The sequence below is a fragment of the Leuresthes tenuis genome, unplaced genomic scaffold (genome assembly GCF_036924035.1).
Source record: "Leuresthes tenuis unplaced genomic scaffold, fLeuTen1.0.hap1 SCAF_24, whole genome shotgun sequence".
Taxonomy (NCBI): Eukaryota; Metazoa; Chordata; class Actinopteri; order Atheriniformes; family Atherinopsidae; genus Leuresthes; species Leuresthes tenuis.
Window position 1 is genome coordinate 1,064,769 of NW_027325378.1, and position 18,640 is coordinate 1,083,408.

Here is an 18,640-nt window from a genome sequence, read left to right on the forward strand (position 1 = left end):
CCACACAGAAAGCTCACTTCAGTTTGTATGTGAAATTATATCAATGAAAGATAACTGTGTACTGTTGTTTTTACACTATTCCTGATGCCAGCTAGTTAAAGCTCAGATGAGATTTTACCCTGTGGCACAGGTGATCTATAGACCTGTGTTTGAGGGAAAAACGTCACGCTTTGTTTTCACAGGCAGAGATCAGAGTCTTCAGCATCCAGCTGTCCATCAATGAAGAGCGACATGTCCAAAGACCATCCTCTCACCTTCTGTAATGATCCTGGAGCCTCAGACACAAAGTAAGAGACTGTAAATGAGCTCAAATTAACAGGAAAAATGTCTTATTTCAGCATCTCAGTGTTACTCCCGCCTCATGTACCTATAGGGGGGCCCTTGGTCAATCTTATGATCCCTTTGTTCATGCTTTGAAATTAATAAAACACCACAAACCAAACAAGACTGTTCAGTTGTATTTTTTGGTGTAGTGGTATGATTGCCACCTTCCATGTAGGAGACCTGGGTTCAAATCCCCTGCATGAAAGGTATTACCTCCAGTAGGGGTCCTTAGGCAAGACCCCCCTTACCCTACCTGCCTACCTGTACGTTGCTTTGGATAAAAGCGTCTGATAAATGCAGAAACATAACATTAACATTTTTTACACTCAAAATAGATAAAAGAAAATTAAATAAATCACTTGGGTATAGTGAGAGTGTTAATATTCAACAGAAATAGTATCCGGTTTTACTATTATTCAGTCAAAACATCAAATAAAATTAAGCAAAACATTAAATTCAGGATATGATGGACCCACGCAGGCCCGGTCAGAACAGACCGATCCGGCTCACCCAGAACAGACCGATCCGGATCACCCAGAACAGACCGATCCGGCTCACCCAGAACAGACCGATCCGGCCCGGTCAGAACAGACCGATCCGGCTCAGTCAGAACAGACCGATCCGGCTCAGTCAGAACAGACCGATCCAGCTCAGTCAGAACAGACCGATCCGGCTCACCCAGAACAGACCGATCCGGCTCACCCAGAACAGACCGATCCGGCTCACCCAGAACAGATCGATCCGGCTCAGTCAGAACAGACCGATCCGGCTCACCCAGAACAGACCGATCCGGATCACCCAGAACAGACCGATCCGGCTCACCCAGAACAGACCGATCCGGCTCACCCAGAACAGACCGATCCGGCTCAGTCAGAACAGACCGATCCAGCTCAGTCAGAACAGACCGATCCGGCTCACCCAGAACAGATCGATCCGGCTCAGTCAGAACAGACCGATCCAGCTCAGTCAGAACAGACCGATCCGGCTCACCCAGAACAGATCGATCCGGCTCAGTCAGAACAGATCGATCCGGCTCAGTCAGAACAGACCGATCCGGCTCACCCAGAACAGATCGATCCGGCTCAGTCAGAACAGACCGATCCAGCTCAGTCAGAACAGACCGATCCGGCTCACCCAGAACAGACCGATCCGGCTCAGTCAGAACAGATCGATCCGGCTCACCCAGAACAGACCGATCCGGATCACCCAGAACAGACCGATCCGGCTCACCCAGAACAGATCGATCCGGCTCAGCCAGAACAGACCGATCCGGCTCAGTCAGAACAGACCGATCCGGTTGTTAGAGCTGTTCCTGCAGCCAGGTCTCTTCCTGATATTCCCGCTGTGTCCCCAGGGCTCCCAGCTCGTCCATTTTATCCACCAGAGATCTCACATTTCCCCTGATGATCAGGGGAAGAAATGGTTTTAACTTCCTCCTCCTTTTCCTCCATTTTGTTCCTGCTCTGCATCCCAGACGTCTCCTATTCTACTTGATTTGGAGCCTTACCCCAGGCATGACTTGTTCTTTGGAAAGCTCAGTTAGCTGCTCCAACAGCTTTCATGTTGCCCTGGTTACGCGTCATGAGTTCCCAGCAGAAGTCCTTCCAGCAGCTTAGCCTCCAAACCAGTTCAGAAACACAGAAATCTGTGTTTTCACAGAAAAAAGCTCAACAGAAAATCTGAAGAAGATGAAGGAAAGACTCAGGGCAGCTGGCCTTGATCCCAGTCATGTCCAGCTGTGCCCTGCGAGCTCTGATAATGCTCACCTGCCTCTTTCTGTATTTAAGCCTCCTCCTGTCACCCCCCCCAGTGCCAGATTATCTGTTGCTGTTTGCTCAGTGAGCGTTCATCAGAGCCTTTGAAGTGTTTTGGCCTTGTTTTCTGCCTCAGCCTAGCTTTCCTCGGATGTGTTTCGGACCTCTGTCTTCATGTTGAAGACCCTGTCCTTGGACCTTGACTCCTTGCCCTTTCCCCTCATCCAGCCTGGGAGTTAGTTGTGATGTCATCACTAACCTCTTTGTTTACCTTCAGTGAAAGTAATTAACCGCTAACCTTTCCAAGTTCATCTGCTCCTCTCATGCCTCTGGAAATCCTCACCTCAGGAGTCACCCACAGCTGTGGTTTTACCACGGAGCCAGAGGACAGGAAACCAGTTAGCAAATGACCACCTGTTGGAAATAAAGTTGTTAGACTGAAATATTATAGAGAAAATGTCCTAAAGCAAATCATAACAAAGGATATCCAAGGAAAGCCAGAGCAGAGTGTAAAACGTTATATATTGACTTTATTTTGTCGTGGTCAGTTATTCCTCTTCATGTTGACAGAGGGAGGAAGAGGAGTGTCTGTGAGCAGCCGTCCTGCTGCGCTCTGTGTCGGGACGTCCTGAAGGATCCAGTCTCTGCCAGCTGTGGACACCGGTTCTGCAGACAGTGCATCACCTCAGACTGGGACCAGCCTGCTTCCTCAGGAGGCTCCTCCTGTCCCCAGTGTGGAGAAAGACCCAGAACACAGCTTGGTTAGCTTCTTCAAACAGATTAAATTCAGCTTATTTCACTGCTGCACTGTTCATATGAAAGCTGTCTCAGACTTTTACTTCTATTTTCTTCTCTTTCAGCAGGTGTTGGTCTGCAGGAGGCTTTAGATGAACATAAGATCAGTCTGAGGAGGAGATGTGAACGAGTGACTGAAGGAACCGATGGAACAGGAAGTGGAACCCTCCTCAGCAGGATCTACACTGAGCTCTACATCACAGAGGGACAGAGTGAAGAGGCTGATACCCAACATGAGGTGAGGCAGCTTGAGACAGCTTCCAGGACCCTCCATGACGCTCCAATCAGGTGCCACGACATCTTTAAAGCCTCAGCTGAGCAACACGGAGCCATCAGACTGGTTCTGACCAACGGCGTCGCTGGAGCTGGAAAAACCTTCTCAGTGCTGAAGTTCTCTCTGGACTGGGCAGAGGGCTTGGAGAACCAAGCTGTCAGTGTGGTGGTTCTGCTTTCCTTCAGGGAGCTGAACCTGATCAGAGATGAGCAGCACAGTCTTCTCACGCTGCTCCATGTTTTCCATCCAGCTTTACAGAAGCTCCCAGCAGAGCAGCTGGCCGGCTGCACGCTGCTGTTCATCCTTGACGGCCTGGATGAAAGCAGACTGTGGCTGGATTTCAGCTGTCAGGTTGTGTCTGATGTCACACAGAAGTCATCAGTCAGCCTGCTGCTGGCAAACCTCATCAGGGGGAATCTGCTTCCCTCGGCTCTCGTCTGGATAACTTCCCGACCTGCAGCGGCCAATCGGATCCCTCCTCCGTGTGTTGGCAGGGTAACAGAAGTACGAGGCTTCACCGATTCCCAGAAGGAGGAGTACTTCAGGAGGAGGTTCAGCGATGAAGAGCTGTCCAGCAGAATCAGATCCCACATCAAGACATCCAGGAGCCTCCACATCATGTGTGGAATCCCAGTCTTCTGCTGGATCACTGCTACAGTTCTGGAGCACATGTTGACCTCAGAGCAGAGCGGAGAGCTGCCCACGACCACCACTGACATGTACTCACACTTCCTGCTGGTCCAGACAGAGAGGAAGAAGAACAAGTACCATGAGGGACATGAGACGGGTCCACAGGAGCTGACTCAGGCTGACAGGGAAGTTCTCCTGAAGCTGGGGAGGCTGGCGTTTGAACAGCTGGAGAAAGGAAACATCATGTTCTACCAGGAAGACCTGGAGCAGTGTGGCCTGGATGCCACAGACGCATCGGTGCATTCAGGAGTTTGTACAGAGATCTTCAAAAGAGAGTGTGAGATCTTCCAGAAACCAGTTTACTGCTTCGTCCATCTGAGTGTTCAGGAGTTCCTGGCTGCAGTCTACATGATCCACTGCCACACCAGCAGGAACACTGAGGTGCTGCAGAGCTTCCTGGGGAACGGGGATGATGATGATGATGATGATGATGATGATGATGATGACTGGGCTAATTACTCCAACCCAAAACTGTCTGAGCTTTTGCACACAGCCACCAAAAAGTCCCTGGACAGTAGGACTGGCCACCTGGACCTGTTTGTTCGCTTCCTTCATGGCCTTTCTGTGGAGTCCAACCAGAGACTCTTAGCAGGCCTGCTGGGTCAGAAACAGAACAGTCCAGAAACCATCCAGAGAGTCATCAACAACCTGAAGGAGATGAACAGTGATGAAATCTCTCCTGACAGAAGCATCAACATCTTCCACTGTCTGATGGAGATGAAAGACCTCTCAGTTCATCAGGAGATCCAAGAGTTCCTGAAGTCAGAGAACAGATCAGAGAAGAAACTCTCTGAGATCCACTGCTCAGCTCTGGCCTACATGCTGCAGATGTCAGAGGAGGTTCTGGAGGAGTTGGACCTAGAGAAGTACAACACATCATGGGAAGGTCGCCTGAGACTGATCCCAGCTGTGAGGAACTGCAGAAAGGCTCGGTGAGTGCAGACTGTCCTGTCCTCTTACAACACTGATGCAGAGGGATGATCAAATGGTAAAAAACACGGGACCTTTGGAGGTTAGTTGGTCATCAATCATGACACCCAAGTTTCTAGCAACCTTTGATGGAGCCAGAAATAGGGATTCAGTTTGGATGCAGATGCTGTGGTGTACGGTTGGTTTGGCTGGGAAGACCAGCAGTTCAGTTTTTGGGAGGTTAAGTTGGAGGTGATGGGCTTTCATCCATGTTGATATGTCAGAGAGACAGTCTAAGATTCAGCTGAGACCGTGTGGTCGTCAGGTGGGAATGACAGATAGAGCTGGGTATCATCAGCATAACATTGGTGTGAGAAGCCATGTGATCGGCTGATCTGTCCCAATGAGTTGGATTATATGGCAAAGAGAAGAGGTCCCAGTACTGAGCCTTGGGGGACCCCTGGTGCTGCAGAAGTGTGACCAAGCCAGGATACTTTGAAGGACCGACCAGTGAGGTATGATTCAAACCAGGAGTGTGCTCTCCCTGTGATGCTAGAGAGTATGGACAAAAGGACAGAGTACAGAGGACTTAGCTGTCGCTCTGGCTTCTTTTAAGGCTTCTGTCACAGCCAACAGAGCCGTTTCGGTGGAGTGTCCACTTTTAAACCCAGATTGGTTTGGGTCAAGGAGGCTGTTCTGTGAGAGGTAATCGGTGACCTGCTTAAAGACCTTTTCAATGATTTTAGACAGAAACGGGAGGAGAGAGACCGGCGATAATTATCCACATGAGTTGGAGGGAGGGAAGGTGTAACCTGAGCTTGTTTGAATGTGGAAATGTGCCCGATGTCAGTGAAGCATTAATCACATGCTGCTGCAGTTACAGTAGGAGCAATGGATTGGAGAAGATTAGTAGGACTGGGTCCAGCGGGCATGTAGTAGGACGGCTACATGTGAGAAGTTTAGACACACTGCTCTGAGTCAGAGGGGTAAATGAGGAAAATGATGCAGTAGGACTTCTGCATGCAGAGTTTGTGATACCAGGTTCGGTAAACTGTTTGCTTATAGCTGCCACTTTGTCAGTAAAAAATGAGGCGAAGGTGTCTGCTGTTAGATTGGCAGCAGGTGGAGGAGGATTAAGTAGAGTTTTGAAGGTGGAACAAAGTTTCCGGGTGTCAGTTGTACTATGAATCTTGTTGATGTAGAAAGACTTTTTTGCATCAGTGACACTGGATGCAAATGATGACAGTAGCACCTGGAGTTTAGCTCGATCTGCAGGATCCTTTGACTTTTGCCATTTCCTTTCGGCAGCTCTGAGAGAATCATTAAACCAGGGGTGAGACTGGGAGGATCGGGAGGGTTTGGTGGATAGAGGACAGACTATCCAGAGATAAGCTCAGAGTAGAGCAAAGGGACTCCGTGGCATCATTAACCTGAAGGGAGGAGAATGTGCCGGAGGCTGGAAGAGCGGAGGAGAGGCGGGTGGGCGACAGGTTGCAGAGAAGGAAACCAGAGGGGTAGAAGCAGATGGTCAGAGAACTGCAGAGGTGTGGCAGACAGGCCTCTGTGGCACAGTTTCTTTAGCAGGCTTTTTGGGCCCCAAGGGGGGGCCACTGCCCCCTGTGCACGTCACTGCAATGTGACATTTTTCTCTGGATGTCGGTGTATTAAATGTTTTCCTGCTGCTGTAATGTTTTCCTGCTGTAATGTTTTCCTGCTGCTGTAATGTTTTCCTGCTGTAATGTTTTCCTGCTGCTGTAATGTTTTCCTGCTGCTGTAATGTTTTCCTGCTGCTGTAATGTTTTCCTGCTGTAATGTTTTCCTGCTGCTGTAATGTTTTCCTGCTGTAATGTTTTCCTGCTGTAATGTTTTCCTGCTGTAATGTTTTCCTGCTGCTGTAATGTTTTCCTGCTGTAATGTTTTCCTGCTGTAATGTTTTCCTGCTGCTGTAATGTTTTCCTGCTGTAATGTTTTCCTGCTGCTGTAATGTTTTCCTGCTGTAATGTTTTCCTGCTGCTGTAATGTTTTCCTGCTGCTGTAATGTTTTCCTGCTGCTGTAATGTTTTCCTGCTGTAATGTTTTCCTGCTGCTGTAATGTTTTCCTGCTGTAATGTTTTCCTGCTGTAATGTTTTCCTGCTGTAATGTTTTCCTGCTGCTGTAATGTTTTCCTGCTGCTGTAATGTTTTCCTGCTGTAATGTTTTCCTGCTGTAATGTTTTCCTGCTGTAATGTTTTCCTGCTGTAATGTTTTCCTGCTGTAATGTTTTCCTGCTGCTGTAATGTTTTCCTGCTGCTGTAATGTTTTCCTGCTGTAATGTTTTCCTGCTGTAATGTTTTCCTGCTGTAATGTTTTCCTGCTGTAATGTTTTCCTGCTGCTGTAATGTTTTCCTGCTGCTGTAATGTTTTCCTGCTGTAATGTTTTCCTGCTGCTGTAATGTTTTCCTGCTGTAATGTTTTCCTGCTGTAATGTTTTCCTGCTGCTGTAATGTTTTCCTGCTGCTGTAATGTTTTCCTGCTGTAATGTTTTCCTGCTGTAATGTTTTCCTGCTGCTGTAATGTTTTCCTGCTGCTGTAATGTTTTCCTGCTGTAATGTTTTCCTGCTGCTGTAATGTTTTCCTGCTGTAATGTTTTCCTGCTGTAATGTTTTCCTGCTGCTGTAATGTTTTCCTGCTGTAATGTTTTCCTGCTGTAATGTTTTCCTGCTGTAATGTTTTCCTGCTGTAATGTTTTCCTGCTGCTGTAATGTTTTCCTGCTGCTGTAATGTTTTCCTGCTGCTGTAATGTTTTCCTGCTGTAATGTTTTCCTGCTGTAATGTTTTCCTGCTGCTGTAATGTTTTCCTGCTGTAATGTTTTCCTGCTGTAATGTTTTCCTGCTGTAATGTTTTCCTGCTGTAATGTTTTCCTGCTGTAATGTTTTCCTGCTGCTGTAATGTTTTCCTGCTGCTGTAATGTTTTCCTGCTGTAATGTTTTCCTGCTGTAATGTTTTCCTGCTGTAATGTTTTCCTGCTGTAATGTTTTCCTGCTGCTGTAATGTTTTCCTGCTGTAATGTTTTCCTGCTGCTGTAATGTTTTCCTGCTGTAATGTTTTCCTGCTGTAATGTTTTCCTGCTGCTGTAATGTTTTCCTGCTGTAATGTTTTCCTGCTGTAATGTTTTCCTGCTGCTGTAATGTTTTCCTGCTGCTGTAATGTTTTCCTGCTGCTGTAATGTTTTCCTGCTGTAATGTTTTCCTGCTGCTGTAATGTTTTCCTGCTGCTGTAATGTTTTCCTGCTGTAATGTTTTCCTGCTGTAATGTTTTCCTGCTGTAATGTTTTCCTGCTGCTGTAATGTTTTCCTGCTGCTGTAATGTTTTCCTGCTGTAATGTTTTCCTGCTGTAATGTTTTCCTGCTGTAATGTTTTCCTGCTGTAATGTTTTCCTGCTGCTGTAATGTTTTCCTGCTGTAATGTTTTCCTGCTGTAATGTTTTCCTGCTGTAATGTTTTCCTGCTGCTGTAATGTTTTCCTGCTGTAATGTTTTCCTGCTGTAATGTTTTCCTGCTGTAATGTTTTCCTGCTGTAATGTTTTCCTGCTGCTGTAATGTTTTCCTGCTGTAATGTTTTCCTGCTGCTGTAATGTTTTCCTGCTGTAATGTTTTCCTGCTGTAATGTTTTCCTGCTGTAATGTTTTCCTGCTGTAATGTTTTCCTGCTGTAATGTTTTCCTGCTGTAATGTTTTCCTGCTGCTGTAATGTTTTCCTGCTGTAATGTTTTCCTGCTGCTGTAATGTTTTCCTGCTGCTGTAATGTTTTCCTGCTGCTGTAATGTTTTCCTGCTGTAATGTTTTCCTGCTGTAATGTTTTCCTGCTGCTGTAATGTTTTCCTGCTGTAATGTTTTCCTGCTGTAATGTTTTCCTGCTGTAATGTTTTCCTGCTGCTGTAATGTTTTCCTGCTGCTGTAATGTTTTCCTGCTGTAATGTTTTCCTGCTGTAATGTTTTCCTGCTGTAATGTTTTCCTGCTGTAATGTTTTCCTGCTGTAATGTTTTCCTGCTGCTGTAATGTTTTCCTGCTGTAATGTTTTCCTGCTGTAATGTTTTCCTGCTGCTGTAATGTTTTCCTGCTGCTGTAATGTTTTCCTGCTGCTGTAACAGTCGTGTCTTTGCACAGTTTCAGCTGAATCACTGAGCTTCCTTACCTCTGCTCCCAGACTTCCTGAATGTTGGCTCTCAGAGATCCACTTTGGAGTGATCGTCTCAGCTCTGACATCCAGCCCCTCCCACCTCAGAGATCTGAACCTGACTGGGAGCAAGCTGCAGGACTCAGGAGTCAACGTGCTGACAGCTGGATTTCAGAGTCCAAATTGCGCTCTTGAGACACTTCTGTTAGTTGGACTTTTCTCTTTGTTCTCCTTCAATTAAAATTCAAACAAAACTCAGCCTGAAATCTCAGGTTTGACAGAGTAATTTGTGATGATGTTCCTCATTAGCTGCATAGGTTGTCAGTAACTGGACAGATGTGGCCAATCACAGCGTTCCCTCCTTTCACTGCCATCATCCTACTCCTGTGTAAGAGTTGAACTAACTGGAAAAGTCTTCTGTTCCATCAACAGACTTGCTAACTGTGGCCTGTCGGACGTCAGCTGCGGATTTCTGGCCTCGGCTCTGAAGTCCAACCCCCCCCATCTGAAACTTCTGGATCTGAGCATGAACGAGCTGCAGGATTCAGGGGTGAAGCAGCTGTGTGGTTTCCTGGAGAATCCAGACTGCAGACTGCAGACTCTGAGGTCAGTTCTCCTGTAGATCCTGCTGTCCCAGCTGTGCTGTTTCTTTGGTTTCTGAGGGGTGGGGTTCAGCAGGTTCCAGGAAGTCTTCTCCTCCTCTGCCCTCATCAGGGCTTCTTCTCTGCACCACAGCCCCCCTGCACCACAGCCCCCCTGCACCACAGCCCCCCTGCACCTTACTGTACAGTTAGATGACAGAAGTATAATAGCAGAAAAATAGATAAGAATCCACAAATAATCCAAGATATTCAACCTCTCCCATATCTTCCTGTTGTGAGTCTCTAAAAGCTCAACTCTATCTCAACTCTTGTGTCTCTAAATAGAATCCGTTGTGTTGAACGTTGCTGGACTTTTGAAAAAGTGTCTTGAAATACCGATGCTGCTAAAGAGGCTGAACTGTTTCTAAATGTCCTACGATTACAGACTAAACCACTGTGAACTGCCAGGGAGCAGCTGTTCACATCTGTCTTCAGCTCTGAGCTCCAACCCCTGCGGTCTGAGAGACTTGGACCTGAGCTACAACCGGCTGCAGGACTCCGGAGTACAGCTGCTGTCTCCTGGGCTGAAGAGTCCAAACTGCAGGCTGGAGACTCTGAGGCAGGTGAAGTATTCAGCTCACATGTGGCTTCTGACAGCAGCGTGTTCAAAGCTCCGTCTCGTGGCAGGTTGAAGTGCTGTCTGCTGGAAGATGGAAGCTGTGCTTCTCTGGCCTCAGCTCTGAGCTCTGGTCCCTCCAGTCTGAGACATCTGGACCTGAGTCTGAACAGGCTGAAGGATCCCGGAGTGAAGCAGCTGTCTGCTGGGCTGAGGAGTCCAAACTGTGGACTGGAGTCTCTGAGGTGAAGTGTTTCCCCCTCTGTGCACAGCTGGACTCTCAGTCAGAATCCTAATGCAGCCCACCTCTCTGCAGGTTGACAGACTGTCAGATCACACATGAAGGCTGTGCTCTCCTGATGCTCAGCCCTCTGAAACATCTGGACCTGAGTCTGAACAGGCTGAAGGACCCAGAGAAGGAACATCTGGCTGAGCTTCTGGAGGGACGGCGGATGGACTTTAAACTTTGAGGTCAGTAGAAATCTGAAGCTTTCCTAGTCTACGATACGAGTTTTGGATGAAATATTCGAGTTTTAAGAGCCAGTCAGAGCTGAGCTGCTCATGTTCCCACAGCTCAGCTCTGACTGGGCAGGTTTCCCTTTCTGTCCCCCACAGCATGTCCTGCAGCGCTGGTCTGGCCCCAGATTCTCAAACTGACCAAGAAGAGGATGATGGAGTTGGGGTTAGAACTGGGCCTCTTCCAGGCTGATTCACTGGGAAAACTGCAGGGTCACAACTGAATATGTTCATTTCATACGAACACTGGAACTGTTTGTTTTCAGGAGGCTGAACTGCTGCCTTTTCCCAGCTTTAGCTTCCCTTTAACACATCTGTTTGCACTGCTGTTTGTTCCCATGTTCTTTAAACGTCTGTCCTGACTGAACCTGATGAATAAACCCTGAAGCTTCACATGGAGCTCGTCCTGCAGCCCAACAGCAGAGGGCGCCGCAGGTTAAACATCTGCTCTGTGATCTGTGCTTTGAGCCCTTAAACTGCTGCCTGAGTGCTAACTTCTGTCAGCTTCCTTCCTTTTCTGAGGAATGAACTGAAGATCGAGGACATTTAAATTCATTTCACCTTTCAGAAACAAAAGAAACTAAATGAAAGCTGTTTGAAGCTGGATCTGAGCGTGAAACAGAACCAGAACACCTCCTCTGCAGCTCAGCACCTTCTCCTCACTCTGTGGAACAGAACCAGAACACTTCTCATCACTCTGTGGAACAGAACCAGAACACCTGGATCTGAGCGTGAAACAGAACCAGAACACCTGGATCTGAGCGTGAAACAGAACCAGAACACCTGGATCTGAGCATGAAACAGAACCAGAACACCTCCTCTGCTGCTCAGCACCTTCTCGGTGGCCCGGTTCCTGGTTCTGATCTCAGTTCTTCATGTGGGGGGTTCACAGTTAACCCCCCAGGGCTGCTGATGAGAGCAGGGATGGAAGAATAAACCAAACTCAGAGCGGAGTCTGCTTTAAACCACGAAGCAGCAGCTCAGCTAACAGGTTTCATCATAGTTTCTCCAAGGAAATAATAAAAGGATGAAGAAGAAACGTTTCTTCACCTTTTTTCTCAGCAGCTGATTTTCAGTCAAATTTCAGATCAGTCGATCAGAGAAACTAATTTAATTTAATCTGAGAAGAGTTTGAGAGAAAGTTCTGTGTTAAAGACGGAGAGGAAACAGGAAGATGTGAGTGCATTAAGGGGGATGCAGATGAGAGGCTGTGGCACAGTTTGAGTGATTTTCTTGATGTTAAATCAGGAAGCAGCTGGTGTCCGGGGCTCTTTACCTCCATCACTCTGCTCCTTTCATCTCAGAGAAGGAGCGTGCACGTGTGTGCGCACGTGTAAAGAAGCACACCAGAAACATTAAAAGGCTGCTGGAGAGTCCAAAAGTATGTGGACACACCGTGAAAAACAAGCGGTTTTACTCCAGAAAGAAAGAAAAAGTCATTTTTCATAATAAAAGTACTGAAAAACGTTAACAGATGTGATAAAAATTTATAAAATATTTACTAAATCAGACGTGAACTTGGACAGGACATAGATGTTACTGCAGTTATTTTATTCCCATAGATCATAGACTTTAAAAAAGTTCCATGTTTTCATGTTATTTGACATTTTCTGTGTGTTTCTTATTGATATTTTTACAGTTTTTCAAAGCTTCAGGAAGGAGACACGTTTTAGTTTGCACCTGCAGCCCAAACTCAGCTGTTGTTACTTATTAATATTGGTAATAAGCAGGTGTTTTTGTCCCAGACCATAACCAGTTCTTTAATAACTTCTAAACAGAACCGAACAGAGGGAGTCGTACCACCATCCAGCCTCCATCCAGCCTCCATCCAGCCTCCATCCACCCTCCATCCAGCCTCCATCCAGCCTCCATCCACCCTCCATCCAGCCTCCATCCAGCCTCCATCCAGCCTCCATCCAGCCTCCATCCAGTCTCCATCCAGCCTCCATCCAGCCTCCATCCACCCTCCATCCAGCCTCCATCCAGCCTCCATCCACCCTCCATCCACCCTCCATCCAGCCTCCATCCAGCCTCCATCCACCCTCCATCCAGCCTCCATCCAGCCTCCATCCACCCTCCATCCAGCCTCCATCCAGCCTCCATCCAGCCTCCATCCAGTCTCCATCCACCCTCCATCCAGCCTCCATCCAGCTTCCATCCACCCTCCATCCAGCCTCCATCCAGTCTCCATCCAGCCTCCATCCAGCCTCCATCCAGCCTCCATCCAGCCTCCATCCAGCCTCCATCCAGCCTCCATCTTTATAAGATTCCTCTCTATATAACATGTTATATTCTATAGATGTACAATAACTGCACTGCTTTGTCTGCATTTTCCTTATTTCTGGGCATTAAATTCATTTGTATGAGGTCTAAATTTAATTCTTATTCCTAACATGCCTGATAAAGACTCTTGGTGTTCGGATCTGTGGCTTCGGAGCTGAAGTCCGTCTCTGCTCCTGGTTTTTCTCCTCTCTGCTCCAGCTCCTCTCGGCTTGACTTTCATCTTCCCTCTCAGCTCCTCGGGGCCTCTCCCGTCCTCCTAATGCCCTCTTGTTTTGTCTCAGTGCTTAAAGGCCACCTGCTCACCTCCTCTGCACCTTTCATCTCTTCCTGTTTGTCCTCTTTCTTCATGTCTGACGGCAGACTCTTGTTTGGCAGAAAGTCACATTCAAACCTGGATTAACCTCCTTGCCACTATGAATGCTTTTAAACAGAGATTTCTGAGACACATGCATGAAAGTCTGCTTCATTTTCATGGTTTAAATGATTAAAATGACAGAATTCCATCATAAAGATCCTGAGAATCTCATAAACCTCTGTGTGCATCACTCATCAAACTGATGGTAAAAAATCTTTAAATGTAAGCAAATGTAGATTCTTTTGTTGATGTTGCAGCGTCCCTAACCCCCCCCCCCCCCCCCCATCACCCCCCCCCCCCCCCCCCCCCCTCGTCCTGGTGCAAAAGAGTTAGATATGTCTGTAAAAATAACAGCAAAAAATACAATAAAAATCAGCTTCAATGTGGTGGCGTGAACCAGAAATAAAATGATGATCAGCAATGAATGGATGTGTTTTGTTGTCGTGTTCGTCTTGCCTGTCTGCGTCGAATCATAAGTTCTGTCAACAAGCTCTGCCAGACATCTACAAGATGTCTGCCCTGTGACTTTCCCCCCGTTTAATTTCTCAGATGATTTTCTGTCCATGTGACATTATTGTGGTTATTAACTTGTGTTTCCCTGTTCCAGCAGGTATCCTTTGAATGGTGTTATGGTGTTTTTCCCCCCTCTTTTCCCTCTTTTCTGTCTTCTCAAACCCCAGCTGGTCCAGGCGGATGGACACCCTTCCTGGTTCTGGTTCTGTCAGAGGTTTCTTCCTGGTTCTGGTTCTGCCAGAGGTTTCCTCCTGGTTCTGCCAGAGGTTTCTTCCTGGTTCTGGTTCTGCCAGAGGTTTCTTCCTGGTTCTGGTTCTGCCGGAGGTTTCTTCCTGGTTCTGGTTCTGCCAGAGGTTTCTTCCTGGTTCTGCCAGAGGTTTCTTCCTGGTTCTGGTTCTGCCAGAGGTTTCTTCCTGGTTCTGGTTCTGCCAGAGGTTTCTTCCTGGTTCTGCCGGAGGTTTCTTCCTGGTTCTGGTTCTGCCAGAGGTTTCTTCCTGGTTCTGCCAGAGGTTTCTTCCTGGTTCTGGTTCTGCCAGAGGTTTCTTCCTGGTTCTGGTTCTGCCGGAGGTTTCTTCCTGGTTCTGCCAGAGGTTTCTTCCTGGTTCTGGTTCTGCCAGAGGTTTCTTCCTGGTTCTGGTTCTGCCAGAGGTTTCTTCCTGTTAAAGGGAGTCGTTCCTTTCCACAGTCCCTCAGGCTCAGGACGGGAGATTGGACTGAAGACAAGTTTCGGTCCAATCTGTTGGTTTCCTTAGCTCGGATATTATTTTTGAATTGGCTCCATATGAATGAATTTGATTATTTTTAAATTAATTAATTGAATTCCAATTGGCTCCAATTATCGGATTCGGTGTGAGAGAAAGCAGAAGAGGGGCAAGCGTGGTGGAATTGGAGCGAGGCCAGCAGACAATCCAACTCGCTCAGGCATACCATCCATTGTCCTAGCTAACATCCTAGCTAACGTCCTAGCTAACATCCTAGCTAACATCCTAGCTAACGTCCTAGCTAACATCCTAGCTAACGTCCTAGCTAACATCCTAGCTAACATCCTAGCTAACATCCTAGCTAACGTCCTAGCTAACATCCTAGCTAACGTCCTAGCTAACATCCTAGCTAACATCCTAGCTAACATCCTAGCTAACAAAATGGAGCACTTACGACTGCTGAGGTCAGCAAATCAGACAGTAAATCAGACAGTAAATCAGACAGTAAATCAGACAGCAAATCAGACAGTAAATCAGACAGTAAATCAGACAGCAAATCAGACAGTAAATCAGACAGTAAATCAGACAGTAAATCAGACAGTGAGGAACTGCTGTGTGCTTGTTTTCATGGAAACATGGATTAATCACAGCATCCCAGACTCTGCTGTACAACTTGAGCAGCTCACATGTGTTGAGCGGCCTGAGCTCACGTAACGGAGGTAAACTACGCGGCTGTGTTGGGAACGAGGCTCTTTATGAACTGTATCAGGCCGTCAGTGAACAGCACACCCAGACGGACGCTCAAAACAGTCTTACCAACACTTTATCAGCATGTCAATTTCCCAACAAGGGAGAAAAACACCTTGGACCTGATCTATACATCACACAAGATACACACTGAATACAGCAGGAAAGCTCTGCAACGCATAGTGAACACAGCTGGAAAGACCATTGGTTAAATTAAATTATTTCCCCTCACTCCCCCAGAAATATCCTCAACTGACAGGAAGCTGAAGTCCCCATATTTCCACATTTTTTAAAATATTTCCACATGTTTTATATCTGTTTAGCTTTGGTATCTGATCTGTTCCCATGTGCTACACCTGTCTTATTTGTTGTGCCTGTGCACTTTATGTTTTCACCTGGAGAGTGGGAAACTTTTCACTTACTTTGTATTTCTTCACATGTAAAGCAACTTTGACTTTGACTGAAATCAAACCAAATGAAGCAAATCAAACTGAGACCAGAAACAGCCTGTAGGAGAGTTCTCTGGCCCTGCTGCTGTTTGGGAGTCTGACCTCACCTTGTTGACACCTGAGCAGCTAGCAGCTGTAGTGCATCATGGGAGTCGGCCTGAGCCCCGCTGAGTTCAGTCCAAACGGCTGCGGGGACGCTGTCCTCCTCCAGGCTTCAGGAGAAAGTGACAGCTTCACACTCTGTGTTTACAGCCAACAGGATGAGGACAGGTGAGCACCCAGGTGTGTCGCAGCCTCTCAGGTTACCTGAGGCTGCGTCTGCCCTGTTTGGATTAAACACACTGTGCTTGTTGTGTGCTTCTTTCGCATCATTAACTCCAACAACACAACGGCCCGTCTGGCCCAACCGAGACGTGTCGTCTTTTCTTCAGCCTCAGAAAAGTGTCACGAGGCTGAGGAAGGATGGACGGAAGGGCCGAGAAGTGGAGTTGGATCCACTCAGCGATGGTGCTGGTGTGGTAGCAGCTGAAAAGCATCACCCTGCTTTCACTAACCCACTAACCCTAACCTCTGAACTTTTAGGATTTGTCCTGAACAGAAAACACTTTATCAGCAGTTATAAAGTTCCCTTCAGAAAAGGGAATCTCATAGGGAAGTTAGAAATTCAGATTTCCAGTCTGACACTGAATGCCCCACTGCTGCTGCTGATTAACCGGACTACAGACCGGACTACAGACCGGACCGCAGACCGGACCGCAGACCGGACCGCAGACCGGACCGCAGACCGGACCGCAGACCGGACCGCAGACCGGAGTACAGACCGGACCGCAGACCGGGCTACAGACCGGACCGCAGACCGGACTACAGACCGGACAGCAGACCGGACTACAGACCGGACTACAGACCGGACTACAGACCGGACAGCAGACCGGACTACAGACCGGACCGCAGACCGGACCGCAGACCGGACTACAGACCGGACTGCAGACCGGACCGCAGACCGGACTACAGACCGGACCGCAGACCGGACTACAGACCGGACCGCAGACCGGACTACAGACCGGACTACAGACCGGACTACAGACCGGACTACAGACCGGACCGCAGACCGGACCGCAGACCGGACTACAGACCGGACCGCAGACCGGGCTACAGACCGGACCGCAGACCTCAGGGTTCCCCTCAGCATGGCAGCACAAAGCTGGACCACTGGTGTGAAAACAGCAGACTCTGAGATACCTTTGCCTGTGAGCTCAGTTCTGGACCTGGTAGGTGTTGTAAGTTTGGTGGGTTTCTGGCTGAGTTTAGGAGCCTCCCCTGTCCCGAGTCAGCACCACTTCACCACCTTCATCTCCCAAAGCAGCTGCTATAAAACAGCTGTAAACTCCTGGTCCTAAATGGAAGAGCTGGACCAAACACTCACATCATTAAGACCTCAGGGTAATGCGTTCACTTGTGGAGAAAGTCAGAATATGTATCAGAAAAGGAAAGAAAAACCCCACAAAGGTTATCCCAGGCTGCTCACTTTTACCCTCCGGTGCTGATCTTTATTAACCTGAAGCTCATAAAGGATGTGTTCATGTTACCGAATGGTCTGATAAAGGAAGCTTTGAGCCTATGGCTGCTTCTCAGATACTTCATCATGTCACTCCGTTCTGAGACGAGAATCTTTCTGCTCTTTTCTACAGTGTAACAGGGCCTCGTCTCTTCTTCTGTGGTTCCAGCAGGGTTTGGCGGCCCCCATGCTTCTGTCTCACCCCCATCCAGTCAGCTGATCGGAGGGTTGATTATCTGATCAAAAAGAGAATGCTTCGCCTTTGAAGAACGTCTTCAAAGATGACCATCAGCAGATGCCATCAGGTGACAGACTGAAACACAGAGTCCACCGAGCACAGAAAACCGTCCGTGGACCTGAGTCCAGAACCAGGCTGCAGGGCCTGAAACATGAAGGTCACTGTGCTGAAACCCTGAGACCGGGGCACCACACTGACGGCACTAAGTCTCTGGAAGAGGCGCTGACATGTGATGAAAGGTATTCCTCGACTTTCTAAAGTTCTGGAAGAGTTCCTGCTCCGTGTAACCAGCCTGGTCCCACCTCTCCGGGCTCCGACGCCACATCCTGGTCCTTCGCTGTGCGGCTGTTGCGGTTATTGCTCCGTGTAGCCGTCAGTAACACCTGCAGGTTCTTCCTCCTTCGTGATGTCACTCGCTCACAGATTTGAGCAGAATGAACCTGCAGAGTGACCGTAGTGATGGCACTTTTGTCAGCTCCTGTCTTTCTTACACACACAGCTGTCTCCCATAGCAACTAATCATGAAGCCAGAGCCACGATGGCCGCCCTGTAATCAAAGCTTTATGCCAGCCTGTGAGCTCCTGATCCAAAATAACATGACAGGCGGGCAGTAACCGGGCAGAGTAACCAAATTAATTTCACCCCATGTTTTTAACGTGTCGAAATGACAAAAAGGAATCCTTGAATCCTTGAATCCTAGAATCCTAGAAGGTTTGTGTCATGCCTGAAGGTTTTGGTGTGTTTTAAGTTCCTGGTTAGTCTTTATTTTGCCATGTTTTCCTCAGTCACTGTTTCCTCAGCTGCACTCCATCACCAGTCACCCTCCTCAGTACTTAGTTTTTCTCATGCTCATTGCCAGATCGTCACTGATGCCATGTCACAGCTTCTCAAGTCATGTTTGGCCATATTTTCACAGTCAAAGTCAGGTTTTGGTTTTCCAACTCTGTATTGTGGTGCTGGACAAAGGTTTCCACAGTAATCCCTTGTCCATGTGCTTCTATCAGCTGCTGATGAATGATGCAGCGTCTGAGGGGTCAGAGGTCACGGGGTCCAGCTTAGGCTTGCTCCCTCGTCCTTTACACTGAAACTCCTCCAGGTTCCCTGAATGCTTTAATGATATTCTGCTCTGTAGAGGCAGAAACTCTGGACTAATTTGGGGAGGCTTCAGCTGTGGAACATCTTA

At 47.8% G+C, this 18,640-nt stretch overlaps 1 protein-coding gene across 1 annotated transcript in view; it reads left to right on the forward strand.

Annotated features, from left to right (window-relative positions):
- LOC140284940 (protein NLRC3-like) overlaps nucleotides 1–4,773 on the forward strand; it is a 5,955-nt gene extending 1,182 nt beyond the window's left edge. The window contains exons 2-4 of the mRNA XM_072378997.1: nucleotides 183–287; nucleotides 2,649–2,839; nucleotides 2,939–4,773. Coding sequence (XP_072235098.1) covers nucleotides 183–287; nucleotides 2,649–2,839; nucleotides 2,939–4,773 — 2,131 coding nt within the window. The remainder of the gene's footprint in view (nucleotides 1–182; nucleotides 288–2,648; nucleotides 2,840–2,938) is intronic.
- Nucleotides 4,774–18,640: the final 13,867 nt, after the last annotated feature.